Raw genomic sequence first — 23,696 nt, 5'->3', positions numbered from 1 at the left:
TGTGTTTTGGTCACACAGGGCTCCATAGTCGTGGGAATTGACTATGACTGCCGGGAGAGGATGGTGTACTGGACAGATGTTGCTGGACGGACAATTAGCCGTGCCAGTTTGGAACCAGGAGCAGAGCCTGAGACAGTCATTAACTCAGGTCAGCAGCTCCACCCAGAAGACACTTCCCATTTCATTTCATTCTACTCAGTTCAGGTTATTTGCCTGTTTTGTGCCTAAGTCTCCCATCCACCTTCTAGATAGGACTTTGACCAGGAAGGGCTTGTGTAGGAGCTCAGGGAGTGGCCCCAGCCCTGGGGACGCTTCGTGCCACCAGGCTGGGGGGTCTTGTGAGGCTAGGGTGAACTAGACATGGCAGGAAAACTGCAAAGGACCTACTCCTCTATTAAGTCTGTTTCTTTAGAGGCTCTCAAGATTTTCCCCCCAACTGTTGGAACATAGACCTCTCTGCTTCAGATTCTCCTTTCACAGCTGCAGTTGCTTCAGTCTCTCCTTTGTTTTATTTCAGGTCTAATAAGCCCCGAAGGTCTTGCCATCGATCACTTCCGCAGAACAATGTACTGGACGGACAGCGGCCTGGATAAGATAGAGAGGGCCAGGCTGGACGGCTCTGAGCGTAGGGCCCTCTTCCACACGGACCTGGTGAACCCTCGTGCCATCGCTGTGGATCCAATCCAGGGGTCGGCTGGGCTTCCCTAATTCTCCTGTTATCTGTTGACCCTCACTTGAAGCCCTTGGGTTCTAAGTACAGTGTAGGGAGGGGTCAGAACATGAGCATAAAAGTGCACATTAATTTAACAGTATTCACGTAGGATCTACTAGGTGTCAGGCACTGTTTAGGCAAAGACAGGGTCTGTCCTTTCATGAAGTCTATGTTCTACTATATTCTAGGAAATAAGACAGTAAACTAATGAATAACAGAACAACAAGGAAATTACTAAGCCTGTGATGTGGTATGTAGAGAATTGAAGAGAATGTGAGAGAGACTGGGGGATACTTTGGATCAGGCCAGGCCTGCGACTTCAGCTGGAATGAGGTGGGTCTCACTCCAGCAACATATTAGGAAACCCCAGTTGTTAAACCCGTAGTGGGGTTACCTGCGTAAAATGGTGCAAATAAGCAAAACTCATTCCTCTGGCCCCATTTTCACACTGGCAGTGGTTAACAGAACAGTGTTTCCTGTCTATAATAATTGCTAAGGTCATCAACTGGGACATATAAAGATAACCTTCAGCTTTAACTTTCAGCAGTGTTGACTCTGAAATTTGGGTTCTATACATTGAGGAAGATTTATTTTTCTCCATTTCATTTACCCACAGCAACCTGTACTGGACAGATTGGAATCGAGAAGCACCTAAGATTGAAATGTCGTCTTTAGATGGAGAAAACAGAAGAATTCTAGTGAATAAAGACATTGGACTACCGAATGGTTTAACCTTTGACCCCTTCTCCAAACTGCTCTGCTGGGCAGATGCAGGTAATACTACTGATGGAATGCAAATATAGAACACTACAGCGTGCAGTAAGTGTGAGGACTGATTTTACAATAAAACCAGATCCCACCATTTAGAACTTCTGGTTTAAATTTATAACACTACAGCAAATGCTCTACGCCATTTAGAGCAGCCGTCCCCAACCTTTTTGGCACCAGAGACTGGTTTCATTAAGACAGTTTTTCCACGGATGGGGGAGGACCGGACGTTTTGGGATGATTCGAACATGTTACATTTACTGTGCATTGGGATGATTCGAACATGTTACATTTACTGTGCACTTTATTTCTATTATTAATTGTATTAGCCCCACTTCAGATCATCAGGCATTAGATCCCAGAAATTTGGGACCCCTATTTTAAAGGACACTTTGTAACGATTCTTAGAGTGAACCTCCTAAGGTCTTATGTGTATAAATGAGGCGGTAAGTTTGAGAGCCAGTATGATGTCCAACTTATTTTTTACTGCTTTCCCTCCCCCAGCATGAGCACTTGGCATATCTTTTAGGTTAAAAATAAGTATTATACACTGTTGGAATTGACAGGCTTAGATAAATGAACAGAGGTTATTATTTTCTTGTCTCAGTATCACAACATTTATAAATATCTGTTATTCTAACAGTCAGTATCCTGGGGACATTCTTTGAAAAGTGATGTGGCAGGATGGCTTCCTTTAGTAATAAATTTGGGCTGCCTATTCCTAGGTTCTCTCTCTCTGTTGTGTAATTTCATTACTATTAGCACAACTGAAAAGATACTTTATGTCTCATTAGATACTAAAAAATAAAGCTGTTCTTAAGGAATTTAATTCTAATAAAAGGGACAAAAATGCAGGTGGGTCAATATTACAACCCAGCTGCCCAAAACAACAGTGATATTTTTAATAGGTATTTGAAATTTACTTAAGGGTTCCATGAGAAAACGGCTTACCTAGGGGCTCAGCTGGTGAAGAATCTGCACTGCAGGAGACCTAGGTTCGATCCCTGGGTTGGGAAGATCCCCTGGGGAAGGGAATGGCTACCCACTCCAGTATTCTTGCCTGGAGAATTCCATGGACAGAGGAGCCTGGCAGGATATACAGTCCATGAGGTCACACATAGAAATTCTTGCCTTGTTAGCTATCAAAATATATACATTGAAAAATACAAGTCAGGCTAGCATTTTACTTTTTATTCCTGCCTAGAAAATAATATAGTCTTTTAAAAAAAGGATTTTAGCTAAAAGGCAGCCTTGGCTATTTATCATAGAGTGCTTACAAAGGGCAGGTATTTATCCAAATGTTTTAACAGTTTATGAGCTCACACGTAAACTTCTTTAACACTGATGTTACTTTATCTCTATCTTCTCCTCTGGAAGAAACTTAGCCAGGTTTCTGTAAATGCAATCCTGTTTTCCAAAAGAGGATTAAGAGTTTAAATTCCAGTAAAAACTAGAATGCTCTTAAACAAACTGAAGACTGGTAACAGAACAGGAAAATTTTACAGTTTTTAATTTGTATTATTGCAATGGGGATAAAATATTCCACCTTTGTTTTCTTTGAGAATGAATTTACTTGCCATTGTTTTTGGTAAAAGAAAAATGTTTTTTCATCATTTAAAAGGATCTCTTTGTTTTTAAAGGAACTAAAAAACTGGAGTGTATACTACCTGATGGAACTGGACGGCGTGTCATTCAAAACAACCTCAACTACCCCTTCAACATTGTGAGCTACGCAGATCACTTCTACCACACCGACTGGAGAAGGTGAGCATGACACTCTGGACAAGCCTGAAAAGGCAAACTGTTCTGGAGGACACAGCACTTGTTGTACCACGTTAGTAAGTGACTTTAGTAATTAAGCCCTATGCTTACGTTTTTTGTTTTTTTTTTCCCATTCTTTCCTTGTTAGTAGGTAACATTCTTCAAGTGTTACTGCTTTTAAAAGCAAACTTTTATATCATTCAGAAATTTAATAGCTCTGCCATTTTTAAGCTACATGTGAGCAATACTATTTGGTAATAAACTATCCAAAAAGGAAGGACATTAGTCTGAATCTGATCTTCAGAGAATAAAAAATGACATTATGGACATATTAGTTGTTCCCCAGGAGAATGAAAAATACTACAGCTTACACTAGTTCACCAAGAGGAACTGGGAAACATTAAAAATATGTCCTTCCACTCCACCCCCAGCAATTCTGATTTGGAAAGTGGTTCTCAAACTTTAGCATAACATCAGAATTATCCCGTGCTCTTGTGAAAGCATATTGATCAGTCCCATTCTAGAATCTGAGTAGGAGCCCAAAGAGTTTGTACTGCTACCAAGTTCCCAGATGATGTAGATCTGAGGACTACTTTAAGAACCACTGATACAGACACATCTTCAGAATCTGAGTCAAAAGTCACAGTTATATTAATTTTAAAAATGTATTTGAGAAGTCTGGCAGAGATTTCACTTATTGATAAACTGACTTTTCTTACCCCAGTCTTTTTTTTTTTTTTCCCCCCAGTCTTAAATCCTATGAATTCACTTTTCCTTTCTGTTACCAGGGATGGTGTTATAGCAGTAAACAGGGACACCAGCCAGTTTACTGATGAGTATCTCCCAGAGCAGCGATCTCACCTCTATGGGATAACTGCAGTCTACCCCTACTGCCCAGGTAAACAGCTGCTCAGGCAGCGCCTTGGGATCAGCCGGGTAGAGGAGGATAGATCTAGTAGCTGATCACCCTTGGCCTGCTGCCACCACCAGTGAGAGCCACTCTGAGCTAGAAAAGCTAATAGCCAACACATAGGGGCGACCATTCTGCTACCTTAAATCTACCAAGCTTAACTGTACACAACAAATGTCAGCCTACTAGGATATTTCCCCTTTAAAAAGACTTGCTGTTGCAAATTAAATATAAAATACTCACATACCGTTCCCTCCCTCCACAGGAAGAAAGTAAATATGGACTTGGAGTTTTCAATCGGAATCTGGACCCTAAAGAACATTTACCAGGAGCAAAGGTGAAAGTGAAAAGGAACTGGCCATTAGTAGTTCTTGGACATATAAGATGAACATTTTCGGTGCAAAAAGACTAAGTATATTTTGTGAAAAGTTTATACCTCAATCTTTACTACTGTATTTTTTAAAAAGTTATTTCAAGATTAAAAAGGCAACAGAATTTTAACTGTTGCTTACAAGCAACTTTCCATAAACATTTATATCATATTTAAAAGGTCAAATTCATTCAACTAAGAATCAATTAGAGCATGCTAAGACCCTAAATCTGGTTTTTGCTTTCTGGACAAGAAATTAAAGCACATGTGATCATTATAAAAATACAATCCTAAAAGATCATAAACCCTGACATAGTTAAGAGAAGGCTAATGCAGAATTGATGGGAAATAACCAACTTATTTATAGTTTCCCAACAAGTTTTTTTTTTTTTTTTTTTACCTCTGCATCAATGCATTTCTATTTATATTAAAAGGTGCTAGAATGTTTCAATTTGTATTTTCTGATCCTGTAAATCCCTCTATAGGATTACCCACAGAAATTACTACATTTATATATAAATACCAAAGATGTAACAGTTCTCAAATTTTCTAGATTACGCCAATAAAATATATTTTTAAGTTTTCCTATGACTTAAGGATCTGTGTTGTCTATAATGAAGTTGCGGGGGGGGGGGTGGCATGAACTTAAAACCACAAGGGAGAAAGCAGATTACTTTTACAGATACATAAAACACAGTCAAAAAAAAATCGCCTTCCCAACTTTATTAAAGAAAAAGCAATGATGGTAAATCTCTAGAACATAGTCAATTTTCTGGGATTCTTCCCTCGAAAATATGACATTTCCACACACATGCCAAAGCTTACATGGTTTCCAACTGTACTAAGTAGGTGAGAAGCTGAAATCCTAAAGTGTTCATCTTCCAACCTTCCCCAGTCTGTGGTCTGTCTTTGGGTCAGCAATAATCGCCTGAACAGCTACTATGGCTTCATTAATTTTCGTCTGTAGCTCTCTGAGCTCTTCTATATGCAGCAATCGCAGAATTTGAGCAGCTTCATTAAGAACTGCATCTGTTTCATAAGAAACACTGCATTAATCAGTAACTTTTGCATTTATTCACTCACTTCCCCCAAACAATCACCAAGTCTCTAAAAAGTTTGAATTAAAACAAAAATCACTTACCCCCCGTGTCAAAACCAAGAATATGCTTGTCTAAGGCAACCGGCAAGCCCTTAAGGAAAAAGGACAAAAATCAGACTATATATAGTTATACATTTATATTTTCTTACCTAATACTGAAAAGCAGCTAGCTAGTCTGTTATTTTAGCCCTTTTAGCTGCAGTGGCATGGTGCCTGAGAATTTTCTCTTTAAATATGCCTTTTGATGAGTGACTTTTTTCCTACTACCAAAAAAAAAAAAAGGCTTTTCCATGTAGTAAGAAGCTAGTTTCATAACACAATCCAATCCTTTAAAACCAGGCACTATAGAAGCATAGCTCCTTTCTGCAGCGGTGCTATCATTACGCTACAGAGCGAAGGGTGAACAGGGCTGCTGCTGTCTCCCTCGAGGGACAGTGAGCGGCCAGGGTACAGAACAAACAGGATCACTTCTATTCATGAGCTTCCTCAACTTTATTTCTGAGCACACTGTCTTTATGAACTGTACAAATCTAAAATATACATAACTTTTTTCTGGTTATGACATTTATCAGATTATATATTTTAAAAGTTACTTTGAAATAGTCTAGGAAAATGAACACAATCTAAACCATTTAGTGAACCAGTCAACACCTGTATCATAATCACCTTTGATATAATGCCAAACCATATAAAGTTCACAATAACTATCAAAAATAAGGACAATAACTATCAAATATAAGGAAGGCAGTTTAGACTTTCTGCTTATTATATACTGTATAAAATCATTACCAGTTAAAGTCAATACTTTCAATGTTACAAATGCTAAGCTGTCACTTCTCACTTCATGCCCCAAATCTGGTGTAATGAATGAGTGCAAACAAGAAACTATAGAACTCTTCCACTGTTGTTATTGTAGCATAGTATCTTCTGAGATGACACTGAAGTTAGGATTTATCTGGAACACTGAAAATAAACTGAATTTTACTTGGCAAATAAGAGCAAAGATTATTTGGTTATGGCCTTATTTGCACTGCCTTCCAAACCAAAGGCATAGTTTTGCTGAATGATTTGATTATGCCAAAACAACTTACTGTTTGTTCTATAGTGGGGGTGAAATAAGCTGCTCCTTAAGTTTCCAGTGGCCTGATTCATACATAATAAATAAGCCGGTAAGAATCTTTAAAAGAAACTGAGTGTCTTTCAGAGGAGCACTACCCTGCCCTGGCATTAACAACCTTTCAAAACTACTGGACTTTATCATGATAAAGATCAGGTCAAAGGACAATAGACACTGGGGAATGAGACGGTGAGGAGGCATGACCGAAGGACCCGGGTTCAGAATACAGACTGTAACGAAGACATTCATCTATGTAACAGGAAGGGGCATTATCAGATATCTGCAGCTGCTAACCCGAGGACACTGTCTGCATTGATCCATACTCAAGAAGACTTTAGGGACATTTGGATTTTTGGTACAATTCATCTGAAACTATCCTAAAATTATTAACAAGTTACTTTATCATGGTTTGTGGTAGGAAATGAGCTTTCCCTGAAGAAACAAAAGGGTGGAGATAAAGACTTAGGTAGAAAAGGAAAACTAATGAGTAACAAAGAGGAGGTGTGTCCTGTTTTCTAGTAGTTAGTCAAAATAACCCAGTAAATTTCACAAGGGTGAGTTCTTTTAAATTAACTGAGCACACACAGTGGTTTTCTACTGGTAGACTGTAAATGTGGTACTGGTAGCTTCTTAAAAGTAATGAAGGGAGAGAATGTGAAGTTCACTTTTCACTCAAATATAACTGGGTACAATTTGCTTAAGAATCAAATTCAACCCTGCTGAAGTACTTTCTCTGGGCAGTTCTAACACAGAATATCTTAAGCATTGTCAAGTAAAGTTCAAACTCCCAAAAAAAAACGTTCAGTAATAATTTAGAATTTATTTAGATTAAAAAAAAACAACGTACCTCTTTCGTTTGATTTGCTTTAGCAACTGCATCTTGTGTCAGGCGCTCCTGGACCAAAATGCGAATTGCCTAAGAAATCCCCCAAAATATTATTTTTACTTTTTATTGGCTGTTATCTTTTCTTCTCTCAATATATAGAATAAGGATGCTCAATATGGTGAAGTTAGAAATACCTAATTTCAGTAACAAACTCTCCAGCAAGTTAAAAATAAAATAGCTATTGTAATGAAAGTTTTCACTTTTAACATTTAATGTGGAATGATGTTCATAACAATTAACATTTCTTGAACAAGTAATTTGTGTGTGGTAAAAAATTTTTTTAATAAAGAAGGATACATGGTGAAAAAGTAGGTCTCCTTTCTATCCAAGCCTCAGTCATTGCTTCAGAAAACAATTACTGCTACCAGATCCTTCTACATACTCACAAAGTCTCTATCAAATTACTAGCTCACCAGGGATACATGCACATGCGTGTGCGCACGCACACAATCTTTGACACAAAGAGTAGTGTATAATACTGTCCTTGTGTTCTTCATTATAGTAAAATTTTCAGATTATTCATAGGACACATTGATTTTTTCATTATCAACACATTTTATCACTGCAGACACAAATGCATGCATGCACTTGCACACACTCGTAAAGATTTTTTTTAAGGAATTTTAGTGAATGATAGTGAAAACCCCAAAATAAGGGTGAAAGTGTGAAAAATTATTTTTAATAATAAAAACCTGGAAAAATACATTTGAAAAATAAATAAACCAATCTAACAGTCACTGCAAATATATTACACACTCCAGTTGCCAAACAGTTAATGTACTGATTCTCACACCTAGCAAACCTATGAAGATGTCTAGATCGTATGTTTGCTTCAATTAAAACAACAAACATGCAGTTAGGATTAGAATTTTATAGCTTTTGATTATAACTGACTTATACTTTAGCATCCCAAATACACTATTTTCCTCTCTCTCAGTTTATGATTAAGGCTGACACAACCATTGTAGAACTATTCCAAAATAATTTCTGTAATTGCCCAAGAAAGGAACAAGCCTTTGAAAGAGCTAAATTTCACTAAAAACAACTTTTGTCTCTTGGCATCCAATCAGAGTTGAGACGATCCAAGTTAACATTCAGATTCAGCAGAAAGAATTATAATAATCTAGGAACAGAATAGTCTTCCCCTTCTTACAATTGTCACTTAATATAATTCTAAAAAAGGAGAATAAAGTATGGCTTAATCTCTTGTTGGGAGAGTGAAAGTAGTTTCCTGCCAAGTAGTTTAAAGTAATTTAAGGCTCTTTAATTTCTCATAAAAATCAATAATAATTTCTAAAATAACTTCGAAATCTGGTATCCTAAGGACCACTCCCCTGCCCCTCCCCCACCAGACTATCATAATTATTCAACATGAATCGTCTGAAGCAAGAGTAGATTTTTCCTCTCAGAAATAAGACATGTCTTTCAGACCTTTAGATTCCCTGATGGAAGGATTGAATTCAATGGCCTATCTAGGATGGGGGGCTTGGAGGACAGAAACATTCATTCCTCAGAGAGACTTAGGGGTATATATTTTTGACCAAATGCACCATTACTAGTTTGGCATTTTCCACAATCTTAACGCATTACAGACCATGAATCTTTAGAAGGACTAATTAAAAAGAGGTGGGGTGATACAGGAGGAAGACTGGACCGAGTGTCTAGTTTAAGGTCAAGTGTCTAGTTTAAATCCTATCATCTTCTGTGTCCAGTGTCTAGTTTAAATCCTATCATTTTCTGTGTCAGCTTGAACATTATTTATTATCATTCAGTCTCAGTTTCTTCATATACATATTTTAAAAAAGATACCAGTTAACTACCCCTAGGATTGTTGGGAAGACTGAGTGAGATCATCTTTGCAAAGGATTTAGCACAGAGGCAGGTTCATAGTAAATACTTTGATATTGGTTGTTAGGTAATCTAAAACCAATGAACTAATTAAATCTGGTTTATGTCCTACATTCCTTCACATTTTACTCATTCAACCACAGATTTAAATATCAAACATAATTATTTTTAGAAAATGAAGATTTTTAAAATTATATGTAAATATATAATTACTTAGAAAATGAGTTTTTAAAATTGTTACATGTATGAATCAAAAATATGAATCTGACCTTAAGCATTACCAGGTAATCATCATGACGCTGAATCTGAAGAAGGTTAGCCAAAGCCATTACACCAGCCTTAAAATCAGGATTATTTACTATAAAAGATGAAAAATGGAGACTTATAGCTCTGTAAGCATGTAATTACAGACATAAATGTAAGCATATATTAAAAACATTTTTATTTTCTAGTAACAAAAAAACTTTCAATTTCTAAAATTAATGCTGACAAAAGTAGTATGGGGCATCATCATTAGGTAAATTGATGAGATCAATGGTTTTCCTACTATTCAACCAAAGTGAACAACCCAGTAAATGACTAACTCACATGAGGTTTGTCCTGTAACTTTCTCTGCAAGGCCCATTTATGTAGCACTTTTAATTAACTTTTCTCACAAAGCTATTAATTTTAATACACAGATTCCCTTCAAAGGACAGTTTTCCCAAAACCTTTTCTCTGAGCCACAGCCCCAGAGTGTCCAAGCAGCTTTTTAATTCATAAGGGTAACTCATAAATAACAGGTCACCATCAGTCAGCAAAAGAATATTTAACATAACCTAAGTAATTAAAATCTTCATACTTTTAAAAGGAGAAAGAACTACTTAAAGACATCTGGGACTTACAAAAATGAAAAATTTTAACACTTGTTTCATAGTCATTAGATTTAATATTTTCTGCACCTAGAAAAGCAATCACCACTATGATTAAATACAATCAAATGCCCAAGTTACTATGAACAGATGAAAGAAGAGCATTTTAAATTTCAGATATTCAACTATATAAGGGAGAAAGGACACTGTCACAACAATAAAAAACAGCATAAAGAATAAAAAAAATATGAACACAAATGTCTGTCTGCATGAAACATTCTTAATTTACTAAAACCACGTAAACCAGACTTCATTTTAGAAGTAAAAAACATTTAAGAAACCAAAAATGTTGATTATTTTTATGCATTTATAAACTTACCATCCAAATTGATCAATGGCTCTGCATTTTTAGCTGCATTGTCAGCGTTTTTTGTATTATCAGGTACCAAGTCCTTGTTGTATTTTTCAGCTGTAAAGATAGGCAAAGATACAGCTTGTAGGACTTCAACTTAAGGTAAAATAAACACTGCTTATTTATTGAATTTAACTAAGCCAAACTGGTTGTAAGCATAGACAACTCATCCATTTAAAATTACTTTTTGCTATTAAAAAACTCTACAAGACAAGGTGAGCAGTTTATTTTTAATTAAGTTAAAATGATTATCCAACACAAATATCTTTTCATTAACGTTTCTTAAAGTATCTAAATTTTGAGAGAGAAAATCTGCTTTTCAGCTTCCTCTGAAACTTGGGAGGGGTAGAAGAATGGAGGTGGGTAAATATAGATCACATGAGGTTAAATACAAACTCACTAAAAAGTTTCTTCCCAAATCATCTTTTGAATGCTGTATACAGAATCAAAAACTTTGCTTTCTAGAAAAAACAGCACTTCAAATACACCATGATACACAAAGCTAAAGTGTGAGTCTTAAAATGCAGAATTCCAAAAAGAGATTTTATTAGCCTTACTTGAAAAATATTTCAAGATTTTACAAATAAAAATATTTAATAGTAATTCACTAAATGTAATGCCCCCAAAGTCATCTTTGGCTATAGTGCTTTTATAATTTGCTTTAAAAAAAAGGGGCGGGGGGATAAAAGCATTAAAATTTAAGTCAGGTAGAAGTTAGCTGAAAGGAGTCCCCACTAGCCAAATCTGGAACAAACATTTAAATACATGATGACAAATAAGGATTAAAACCCACTGAGTAAAATAAGAATTCACATATCTACACTTATTTGAATAAAAACATACATTGGTAAGAAGGGAATTGCTCTTCCTTTCAGTGGAAAGCCAAAAAAATGTGGACGAATGATAGAATTAGAAAAACACCTTCTGGCCATCATAATCAATATAATAATTGACTCAGGCCAGAATCATCAAATGGATACTAAAGCTAGGATTTAAGGAGGAAAAGCACAGAGAAATCATCTCAAAGTATCTCTTTTCCAAGATATGTATCTAAGGAATTTCAGTGACTAGGACTCTGGTCTTTCACTGCAGAGGGCATGGGGTTTGATGAACCAAGGTCCTGCATCCTGTGAGGTGCAGTCAAAAAGAAAAAAAATGAGATACATATTTATTGCAAAGGGGAAAACAGTAACTTTACACTGAAGAAAGCTTACCCAAGTGATCAGAAAAATGACTAACATTTAGGTATATCACTAACACATGCATCCTAATATGAGGTACTTAAAAGAATGCAACATATCTTGTTATTCTTACTAAAACTACAAACTCTCAACCCAACCATGAGGAACCATCAGACACACCCAAACTGAACGACATTCTACAAAATAAGTGTCACTGTCCTAAAGCACAAAGACTGAGTAAATCGTTCCAGAGTGTAGGAGAATGAACACAAGAGATGAACAAGAATGAACAAAACACACAATCCAGGATTGCTTTGGAGGTTTTTATTCGCTTGTTTTTGCCATAAAGAACATTACTGAAACACTGAAATGTGAGTAATTTACAGACAACAGCAGAGAATCAAAGTTAATCTCCTGATTATGATAAGCATACTGTAGCTATGTAAGACAATGACTTTTTTCTTTTAGGAAATGTGCATCTAAGTGCTTAAGAGTAAAAGAGAAATCATCTACAATTTAGTGTCAGATGGTTTAGAAAAAAAATTAGGAGTATGTGAATACACAGAAAAGGTTTAGGCAAATGAAATAAAATGTTAATAACACCTGCAGAATTTGAGTATGTAATAATTCTTTTTATTATTCTTGCAACATTTCTGTAAATTTGAAATTGTCAAAAAAGTTAAAAGAACTTAAGTCAGCTTTTAATCACCTTAATTGACAAGCAAGCTAAAAGCTTTATAAAATATTAAGGAATAATAAAAATTCATAATTTATCAAAAATAAAAATTTAAAATAAAAGTCAAGAAGAATGAATTCATCAATGTAAAGCCATAAGAGAACAACAGTGCCTCCTACTGATAAGGGGCAGTGTTTCAGGTGTAAATTCAGCTTTTTTACACATTAAAGGAAACCATGCTATCACTGAGAAATAACTGTACTTACATTCATATGTTGCGCTTACCAAGGATTTATTAAAATTGATAAGCACATCTACTGTACACAAGAAACTACGTCAGGCACTGTGGCAGAGAGAATCACGACTGTTCCCTCCGCGCAAAAGATGGCCGTACTGCAATCCCTAGAAGTTATGAATATGGTATCTTACATGGCAAAAGGGACTCTGTGGGTGTGACTCAATTAAGGACCTTGAAATGGGGGGGGTGGCAAGTTACCCTGGATTATCTAGGTGGGCACAATGGAATCACAGCATCCTTAGAAGAGGGAGGCAGGAAGGTCAGAGTCAGAGAAGACTTGACAATGAAAAGCAGAATTACAGAGATTAGAACTTGCTATGCGGCTAGATTTGAAGATAAAGGGAAGAGACTCAAGGAAAGCAGGCAGCCTCCAGAAGACAAAGAAATGAATCCTCCCCTAGAGGCTCCAAAACCAACAAACCCTGCTGACAAACTGACTTCAGTCCTGATACAGGTGTTGGACTTCTGATCTCCAAAACTGTAAGATACTGAGTTTATGGCAATATGTTACAGCAGCAACAGGAAATTATTAATAGAGGTACCATGTAGAAAACAAAGCTGAGTATCAGCTTACAATTTAGTGAGGCAAGTAAGACGAGCAAAATGGAAAGTGCGAATGATCTAAAAAGGTATTGAGGTAAAAGTTATGAAAGTTAAGAAGGAAGTATCGTTGCTGCTAGCTGGCATTTGAGCCGGATCTTACAAGGACAGACAGGAATTATAAGTGAAGAGATAGACTGAAATGGCATATCAGTCAAGGGAAAAGTGAAAGAAAAGAAAGAAGGGGGGGAAAAGGAGATGGAAAGAAGAAACAGCATTACTCTAGTTTGGCTGGGGTGGCAAGTATATGAATGCTAGTTTAAAGGCCTTGAGTATCATGCTAAGGAGCCTGAAATTCCTTTTGTAGAAAATGGGAAAGCAATGGTGTTTGTGAATATATAAAAGGAACTATTCTTTGGAGACAAAAGTGTAGCATCCTAAAACATTTATGTTTCAAAAAATTAGCTTGGGAATATTACCCAGCCATTAAAAAGAATTCATTTGAATCAGTTCTAATGAGATGGATGAAACTGGAGCCCATTATACAGAGTGAAGTAAGCCAGAAAGATAAAGAACATTACAGCATACTAACACATATATATGGAATTTAGAAAGATGGTAACGATAACCCAATATGCAAAACAGAAAAAGAGACACAGATGTACAGAACAGACTTTGGGACTCTGTGGGAGAAGGCGAGGGTGGGATGTTCTGGGAGAACAGCATTGAAACAAGTATACTATCAAGGATGAAACAGATCACCAGCCCAGGTTGGATGCATGAGACAAGTGCTCAGGGCTGGTGCACTGGGAAGACCCAGAGGGATGGGATGGAGAGGGAGGCGGGAGGGGGGATCGGGATGGGGAACACATGTAAATCCATGGCTGATTCATGTCAATGTATGGCAAAAACCACTACAATATTGTAAAGTAATTAGCTTCCAATTAATAAAAATAAATGAAAAAAAAATTAGCTTGGTGGGGGCCATGTGGATGAAAACAGAGGGTGACACAGATGGGAGACTACTATGAAAGGTGTTATGATCATCTCAGGAGAAAGGGGGAAGAGCTAGAGTTAGGGTGACAGCAGTGGCCATGGAGAAGGAAAGAGACAACAGACAAAGGAAAAGACGGATGGGGACAGGATGTGAAGAAATGAGGGGCGAAAGACACTAAAACTAAACCTGGAGTGAGAAATGGCAACCTACTCCAGTATTCTTGCCTAGGAAATTCCATGGACAGAGGAGGCTGGAGGGCTACAGTCCATGGATTCCCGAAGAGTCAGACATGACTTAAGAGACTAAACAACAAAAGGCATTAAGAAGGCTTCAAAAGCAAATGATTAAGACTGGAACTGATGGTCACAAGAAAGAGAACAACATAAATGCAGAGGATGGAGATAAAATAAGATAATCAGATCTTACATTTAGATGTTAGCAGGCCTTTCAAAATGAAATGGCCTAATGAGAGAAAAATGGTTTATTGGAAAACTATTTTCACGATAAGCACAAATATTCAAAATCTTCCAATGATATAGTATCTGTAATAAAATAATGTTAAACATGAATAATAAATATATTTTGGCTTATAGTGCCTATGTGCATTAGATGTATATTTCAGTCTTCAGTGAAATTGGCTGCTGCAACCAAGACTTGAAATCCTATCAATTCTGGGACAGTAGCACAAGTGAACTTGAAGGCTAAGGTGCAGACTGTGCCAAGATGGCAAATTCACTGAAGTGATGTGACTTTGTGAGAGGACACCACCTTCAAATTCTAAAAAAAAGAAAGTCTGGAATGACTACAAACAAAAAGTAAAATTTTAATCAGATACTGCAAAGTGAGATGAGGATGTACAAAAATTAAAATGAATCAAAGGTAAAACAATCTAAGACAAATGGGCAAGTTCCCTACATTTCTACCCTCCTTTCCCACCCTTTCTCTCCCTCTCTTTAAAACAATATATTCCCCACAAAACATACCATTATCTCCATACTCAAGTCTAACAGCTAAGCCAAGAAGCCAGTCGATTGCTTCCTGTCGATCTTGAATCTTGAAAGGACAGTTAACATCTCTGAGATACTGTGAAGGAAAAAGAAAATTGCTTCATTGTTACTATAAAATCACAAATAAAACATGGTGGAATTAAGAGACTTGAGTTTGAATTTCTTAAGAATTTCTTGTAACATTTATATTACTAAACCTTTGATGCAATTATATAATCCATTTAAGTATATACTACTTAGGAAAAAAATTAAGTACTCCCATCATACTTTATGAAAGTTTTACTTTTGCAGATTCCAGACAGGGCATCAATGATCTACAATAACTTCATTTTGTAGATGAGAAAACCGAAGCCTATAGGTCAACACTTCCTGTCAGTTACACAGCTTAAATCAGGGACCTGAATCTAAACCATATGATTCCAGGTCTCAATGCACAGAGTAGTTAAATAAAAACATGTATCAAATAACAAAACCCAATTATTACCTAAACCTTAGCTTTCATATTTTGGAATGCTTCCAACAGAGTAAGGTATGTGACACACAGGTGTTTTGAATAAACATCAGACACGATATATTCAAATAAGCATGTCCTTAAAGTAAATCTCTCAGGAGCTTAAAATCTAATCCCACAACAATGCTATAACTCAAACCTTTCGAAATCCTTTTGGGGATACCTAGTGAATCAGCACTTTTTAACCATAACTTATTTTCTAACCAAAAATTTTCTTCACCTGCTTTAAAAAAAAAAAAAGCACCTCATTCACAAGATTTAGTCATGATACAAAAAGCAAACCCACCTTCAAAGTATAAAAAGCTGCCAATATTCAAAATATGTCTCCTGATCTAAAAGTAATTTCAAAAGAAGTTCTAAATATGCTTTAAGCAGTGACATCATCATTCCAAAGAGACCACCTTAAGGACAATATCTGTATAAGATCCAATATATTTATCTTTAGGTTATACTACTTTACTGTCATTTCTGGGTCTTTTTCATTGGAAAGTTTATTATTCTTCAACACCCTCCCACATGTGGAACTCTGTATTGTCTTGTACATGAGTAGACCATTAAGTAAAATGTGATAAAAGCAAATATAAAATTCTAATAATATATTTCAAAGTTTTAAGAAGTCTGTCAAGATTTTCAAAATATACTTTTGAAGGGTAAAGGAAAATGATCTAGTGGTACCAATATCAGTAGCAGAAGCAGGAAAATGATCTAGTGGTACCAATATCAGTAGCAGAAGCAGGAAAATTAACAAACATATAGCACTTGCGATGGGCCAGGCACCTCTGTGACAGGCTCATAGGTATACTTCATTAACAATACGCCACTCCTGAGATAAGATACCACTGTTATCCCCATTTATTGATAAAAATCTCGAGCCACAGAAAGGTTACTAAACTTACTCATTGTCACAGAGATAAGATGTAACTTACACAATTCCCTAGTCCACAAAAGGAGAAAGTTATCTACCTAAACATTCTGTTCCAGTCAATGAGACATTAAATCATTTTCAAATTCTTAAAGGAAAAGATCTCATCAAAGTAAGAGAGCTGATAAAAATGTTTAATATGATGACACTGTAAAATGTAATTTTTATTCTAACTTGAAAAAACTGTTTTCTGCAAAAATGTTACTAAAATTAAACTAGGTCAATGAAAAAGTTATTCCAGCCACAAAAAATAAGATGATACCGATTTTTAAAAAAGTATTATTTCTATTGTACACAACAAAGGACAACTGTGTATGTTAAATATAAGCAAACACAAGAGACAACCTTAGTTTTTAATCAATAAGACATGTCAATAATGTCTTATTTTAATATAATAGTATTTCTGCTACATTTTTAATGTAATGTAAAAAATCTGATTTTGGCCATTTTTACTATTTATATAATATGTATCACTTTAATTAAGAAGTCTCCAAGTTTTTTGGACTAAACTATTTCTTTTCTTTGAGTGTCTAACTGTGCCATTACTTTTATTAGTTAATAGTCTATAAAGCTAGTTTTCAATGGGCAGCCTGCTAGTCAGGTACAGGGCCCTAGAAGATTTGAATAAATTTTGCTATAGGGAAAATGCAGAAATAAATACTGACATATCATTTACTCATTTATATTCATAACATATATATATATAAATACACACTCATATATTTTCATGAAAGAACAGGTCTTTCTGTTGAATGTCAGGCACTCATCTAAGTACTGGGGATAAGGGCCTGCTCTCCAGATACATTAGCTTAATGCTGACAGTTTCAAGAAGCCAGGCATTAGTTGGGAAAGCTGAGGAGTGGCAACACTAGTGCAGTCATATCACCTAAAACCGCGAGAGCTCCCTAGTTGGATCAAGTTCAAACTCTATCCCCTATACCCCTGCCCCCACCCTCATGCCTGATGATTCACCATACTATTTCTATCTAATACTGAATGCTTGGTAGGAATAGATAATATGCTTTAAAAATATGGTAAGAAAAAAGTTATACCCCTGAAATCCAGCTTTTCTAGCACTGATTATTGTTATCATTGTTTGGAGTATAATTGCTTTACACTGTTGTGTTAGTTTCTGCTGTACAATGACTTCGTTGTGTGTGTGTGTGTATGTATGTGTGTGTGTAGACCTCCCCCCTACCCGACCCCCCACTCCACTCATCACCCACCTAGGTCATCACAGAGCACTGAGTCGAGCTCCCTGCACTATACACACTGACCTCCCACTACCTACTTTACACATGGTAGTGCAATACATCAATCCTACCCTTCCAATCTGTCCCGCCCTCTCTTTCCCCTGCTGTATTCAAGTGTGTTTTCTAAGTCTGCATCTCTCTTCCTGCCCTGCAAATAAGTTTGGGTGGATGTTTTATCCAGCTATATTATTTTAAAAGAAAAATTATATTATTTTAAAAGCTGTCTTCATAGAGAAGCTCTCGGTACGTTTTACTTTCTAATTCATTACCTTTTCAAAGAATTTGGGCCAGTCACTGCTGTGGATGTTTCTTAAATTACCTCTGTCTTCAATTTTATAGTGTCTGATTTTCTGGTCTTCAAGCCAAACAATAAAGTTTCTAAATTCTGTTTCATCTGTAATAAAAACACCATATAAATCACAAGAAAGTGAAAGTCGCTCAGTCATCTCCGACTGTTTGCCACCCCATGAACTATACAGTCTATGGAATTCTCCAGGCCAAAATACTGGAGCGGGTAGCCTTTCCCTTCTCCAGGGGATCTTCCCAACCCAAGGATCGAACCCAGGTCTCCTGCGCTGTAAGCAGATTCTTTACCAGCTGAGCCACAAGGGAAGCCCATGAGAAGCACTAGCTAAAACACTTCCTTCTCCACAAATGGTCTTGTGCAATTTTTTTTTTTAAACTGCAAAATCATAAGTTACTTGAGCTGCTTGAAGTAGGGGTTGAATGTACAGACTTTGGATTAACTTCTGTTCATATCCTGGCCTGAATTCAAATTCTGGCTCCAGAAATTTAGTGGTTGTGTGAACCTGGGCTAATTATCTAAATTTTCTGTGCCTCAGATTCTTGAGTTACAAAATGGGGATTTACCTCATAGGCTTGTTATGAAAGATTAAATATAATAAGAATAAAAACAGTGCCTGGCACACAATTTTGCTACTTAAGTGTCAGTTATTATTTCAGTTCCTATGAGGAAGAGGGGGAGAAAGGACTGAGCAAGGTTAAATTAATAGCAACAATAAAGTACAAGAAATTAAATGGTGATCTGAACAAGGATACCGACTATCACTGTCATTTGCTACTAAGGACATTAAACACATTCATGAAATAGTGTGTATGTTGTTTCATTTAATCCTCCCTACGCTTTTGAGGTAAGTAACATCCCCATTTTACCAGTGAAAAAGTTGAGGCTCAAAGTTTCAAATCCAGATCTAAGCTTTATTCCTACTGAACCTTTTTTGTTAAATGAAAGGCAAAACAGAAAAACAAGATTCTGTAAGTTGACATGCTTCTACAGGAGATGACAAAACTCTGTCATCCTGCTTGGAAATCATCTTCAATTTCCAAGTTCAAGCTTGAGTTCAAATTCAGGCTTCCCCAAGTCTTGAGAAATACACAATGGTTTTAATATCCCAGGTCTTACTTGATCCCTTTAAAACTTAATCTACCACAGGCCAAGAATTCTGGAAGAAAATGAGTAGTGGTGCGCGGCAGGCGAGTAGCAGTGGGTAGCAATCTTAAAACTTTCTACAGTTTCAAGCTGTGAAATCCCAAATACCTTTGTATTTACAATTCAACCGCCCCGCTCATCTATTAACTACCCCCCCACCCATAACCCCAACACTGTAATTAGCTCGTTAATACACGCGCTCACCCCAACACTGTCAAGTCTTGGACTTCCTTTTGTCTTGGGCTCAAAGTGCTGAATGGGTTCTGACTGCCCCTACTCCTACCCCCACCCCTACTTGGTTCCCTGAACGAGTCCTCAAGTTACTCAGCATTTTCCTTGGATTCCAGCACTGTGCCGACCCCTAGCAGGTGCTCAGGATATCGCCCAATCTCCCGTGAAACATGGGGCTGAAGGGCCAAGTTAAAAAGCGAAGACTTTCCTTCTAGAGTGCTGAGGGTGCGGGCGAGGGCTCTGGGGGTGGTGTCTGGAGTTCAGCAAGTGCAGAAAGTGGCGATGCCGAGGCAAAAGTGGGTAGCGGAGAAGGAAGGATGGGGGAAAGCAGAGGTGTTCGGGGCCGGGAGGAGAGGGGCGCCTGGGAGACAAGGCCGCGGATGGTCCGGGTGGAGAGCCCAGGAGTGTGCGCTGAGAGCGGCGGCCGGCAGGTCACGGACGCGCTGCGGGCCCGGGGCCGCCTCCTCACCTTTGCAGTTGAAGCCGGCAGGGTTGTGGTAGTCAAGGGCCGTCAACTTGCGTCGGAACATGGTCCCGGCTGCTCGCTCCGGTCCCCCGGGATGCGGCCGGGAGAGGCGAGGCTAGGAGGAGCAGGCGGCGCAGACACGGGCGACGCGGCGAGAAGGCGGGCGGGCGCCGGGAGCTCCGAAATGACGGCGGCCTTAGCCAATCGTGGCTTAGGAACGGCAGCCGCCGGACAATGCTCACCAATCGCGGCTCTGGCTGGGGAGGCGGGGCCACGTCGGGGCACGTCGACGCTTAAATAAACTTTATTGTCAGCTTTCTAGTTGTACAATGGGCAGAGAGCAACTGAGAAACCCAGTTACCGCTTGCTTTCTTCGCGGTTTTGATAACAGCACGCAGACAACAGTATCCCTAGATTTTCTGCTATCGGCCATACCTCTTATTGGACCATACAAACTGTTTAGTATTTTCAGTGTATTCATTCATTCAATTATATGCCTCCTACATAATAGGTGCTCTTCTAGCAAGGCTAATACAGACTTTTAGCAAGGTCCCTTTATGACTCGGGCTTCCCTCCTGGCTCAGTAGGTAAAGAATCTGCCTGCCATGGAGGAGACCCGGGTTCGATTCCTGGATTGGGAAGATTCCCTGGAGAAGGAAATGGCAACTCACTCCAGTATTCTTGCCTGGAGAACCCCATGGTCAGAGGAGTCTGTCCATGGGGTCCCAAGAGTCAGACACGCATTTGCGAGCGACTAAACCACCACTTTATGACTCCTTCGGCTTCCCAGGTGGCACTAGTGGTAAAAGAACCCGCCTGCCAATGCAGGAGACGTGTGTTCAATCCCTGGATTGGGAAGATCCCCTGAAGAAGAAAATGGCAACCCACTCCAGTATTCTTGTCTGTAAAATTCCATGGACTGGCGGGCTACAGTATTACAACTGTAATACTACGTGATAATTCCTGACATGACTAGCAACCACGAAATTTTGAAGCCAGAAACCTGGACTTACCCTTTACTCCCTCTGACTGCAGTTACAACATCCAGTAGTTCTTTGATTCCTGCTGTTCTGCCTCCCAAATTCCTCACCTCCTCCCAACCTCACTGTTGCTACCTCAAATCAGGCCTTCATAATTTTTGCTTGCTCTAATTATCTGATTTCTTAGAGCCAGTCTTGCCTTCTCCAGCTCACTCCCCCACACAGCAATGATAGTGATTTTCTAAAACAAAAGCCGCCTAAAACAAAAACCTTTCATAACAGTTTAATGTTTAGTATCTTTCAGTGGGTCCTCACTGCCTTCTAGCAATAATCAAAACTTCTTATCCTATTTAAGATCCTTCCTGATTCAGTCCCCACCTGCTTTCAGTTATGGGACAGACAACAGCCAGAGAGAACAAGCCTCTACTTTCATGAAGTTTATAAGCCCTAGAGGGAAGAAAAGCAATAAACAGACAAACAAGCTTAAATTATGACTTGAAGGTGGTGAGTTCACCATGCAGTCAAAAGGGTAACTTGTCTTGAGGTAAGAGGATGTACAGAGGCAAGGCATGGCCCAGGGGGGCTAGAACTTATGGGAGCTGGAGTGTAGGACAGAATGACAGCTGATGAGACTTGGACAGAGACAAGGACCTGATCAAGAAGGATCTTTCATGCCATGCTACTGGGAACTATTGAAGTTCTTGGGGGGTAAGCCAATTAAATAAATTTCATTTCAACAGATTATAATTAAACACTGTGTTAGCATTTGTGGGGCATACAAATGAGTTAGATATTTTCAGGAAGTAAAAATAGTGCTTATGATCTAGAGTTATAAAGTGATAAATTTTGAGAAGTGCAAAGTGTGCTATCAGGTCAGAATACAGCTTTAAGGAGGAACTGTGAGAAAATCTATATTTTCCAAATAAGATGCTTACTGAGTAAATCAGGAAATCAGCTCCAAGTGTTTTGCCTCACACAAAATTTGATCAGAGCTGCAGCCCTAGTCACATACTGTGGTGTATACTAATTGTATAATCAATGAGGTACCAGCCAAAAATTAAGAAAAATGACCAGAACCCATAAAGAAAGGGAAAATAATAAAGGAATGATTAATGCAACTGCAGATAATGCATTTCTTTAAAAAGTGGGGAAAAGCAGCTTTTAATTTTTGCTTTTTGGAATGACTCCTTAGTGCAAAAAGCTAAGTTTTTTGCTCCTGACCATGTCTCTCTATTTCAGGCCCAAAGTTATCAGCCACCTGAAACTCCCTGGTCATCACCCCCAGGTGTGAGAAGGTTGGAAGAGGATTCAGACACAGAAAATGCTGCAGGAACCACCAGACTCAAGCAGGGGCTAAAACTAATTGTGGAAAAGAAGTATAGAAGATTATAAGCATTCAACTTCTTCTTTATTTACAAACCATTTGTCTTTTCTTCCCCCTGCATTTGAAGGAGTCCCTTGGCCTATAGTGTCCAACACGAAGTGAATCTTGGACAATTCCATTTCTGAAGACTAAGTCCCTTATGTACATCAAGAAGGAGAAATTGACTATTTTTTTTAATCAAATGACCTGAACCTCAATCTAATAATTGGCCAAGGGGTTGATAGGTCATTAATCCATCTATCTAATTATTCAACAAAGTTATTCAATCTTGCCTGCGTGCCAGGCAGTCTTCTAGGCACTTTCACCCAAAAACCTCTGCTCTCTGAGAGCCTGCCATCTGGCAAGGGAAGATGAACCATATAATTATAAATAAGTAAATTATTTCATGTTTTAGGAGGTGATGAATCCTATGGGGAAGTCATAACAAGATAAGGGGAATAAGGAGGGGAGATGGGGATGGCGGAGGCAGTGGGAAACAATGCAGGTAGCAGTTTTCAAGAGGATGGTCAGGTTAGGCCTCACAGAGAAGGTAAAATGTAGGGACTTTCCTGGTGGTCCAGTGGCTAGGACTCTATGCTTCCAATGTAGGGGCCCTGGGTTTGATCCCTAGTCAGGGAAAGAGATCACACACACCCCAACCAAGAGTTCGAATGCCACAACTAAAGATCTTGAGTACCACAACTAAGACCTGGTGTAGCCAAATAAATAAATATGAGGAAAAAAAAAAAAGGTAAAATGTAGAAACCTAAGAAGGTAAGGGAGTTAGCTACATGAATACATAGGGTTAAGACAGTTCTAGACAGAGTACTCAGTGCAAGTGAGGGATAAGGAAGGTTTACATATTTTTTTAAATAGTTGAAAAATCAAAAGAAGAGTATTTCATGACACATGGCAATTATATGAAATTCAAATTTTATGTCCCTAAATAGAGTGGTATTGGAATATAGTCACAACCATGTGCTCACTGACTGCTCTGGTGCTAAAGGGTAGAGTTGAATGCTGGTGACAGGGACCACATGGCTCATGAAGCCTGGAGTATCTGTGGAGTTTGCATGGTTTCGGAAAT

At 38.0% G+C, this 23,696-nt stretch overlaps 2 protein-coding genes and 1 non-coding gene across 3 annotated transcripts in view; 2 read left to right on the top strand and 1 right to left on the bottom strand.

The window, feature by feature from the left end:
- Positions 1-5,112, top strand: part of NID2 (nidogen 2) — a 79,749-nt gene extending 74,637 nt beyond the window's left edge. Inside the window, exons 15-20 of the mRNA XM_043471677.1 lie at positions 19-148; positions 518-689; positions 1,329-1,486; positions 3,121-3,244; positions 4,030-4,139; positions 4,417-5,112. Coding sequence (XP_043327612.1) covers positions 19-148; positions 518-689; positions 1,329-1,486; positions 3,121-3,244; positions 4,030-4,139; positions 4,417-4,427 — 705 coding nt within the window. The 3' untranslated portion in view covers positions 4,428-5,112. The remainder of the gene's footprint in view (positions 1-18; positions 149-517; positions 690-1,328; positions 1,487-3,120; positions 3,245-4,029; positions 4,140-4,416) is intronic.
- Positions 5,113-5,229: 117 nt separating this feature from the next.
- RTRAF (RNA transcription, translation and transport factor) lies at positions 5,230-20,489 on the bottom strand. The gene is made up of 8 exons (XM_043471679.1): positions 20,270-20,489; positions 18,389-18,513; positions 15,410-15,509; positions 10,702-10,791; positions 9,741-9,829; positions 7,585-7,653; positions 5,663-5,711; positions 5,230-5,550 (listed from the first exon to the last, which is right to left on the bottom strand). The coding sequence occupies exons 1-8, from the start codon at positions 20,328-20,330 to the stop codon at positions 5,396-5,398; spliced, it is 738 nt and encodes a 245-aa protein (XP_043327614.1). The 5' UTR covers positions 20,331-20,489; the 3' UTR covers positions 5,230-5,395.
- Positions 20,490-23,175: 2,686 nt separating this feature from the next.
- TRNAG-UCC lies at positions 23,176-23,248 on the top strand. The gene has a single exon. It is a non-coding gene; the product is annotated as a tRNA-Gly (tRNA).
- Positions 23,249-23,696: the final 448 nt, after the last annotated feature.

This window comes from Cervus canadensis, chromosome 6 (genome assembly GCF_019320065.1).
Source record: "Cervus canadensis isolate Bull #8, Minnesota chromosome 6, ASM1932006v1, whole genome shotgun sequence".
Lineage (NCBI taxonomy): Eukaryota > Metazoa > Chordata > Mammalia > Artiodactyla > Cervidae > Cervus > Cervus canadensis.
Note: the sequence above shows the minus strand (reverse complement) of the source record. Positions and strands in the feature narration are given on the sequence as shown.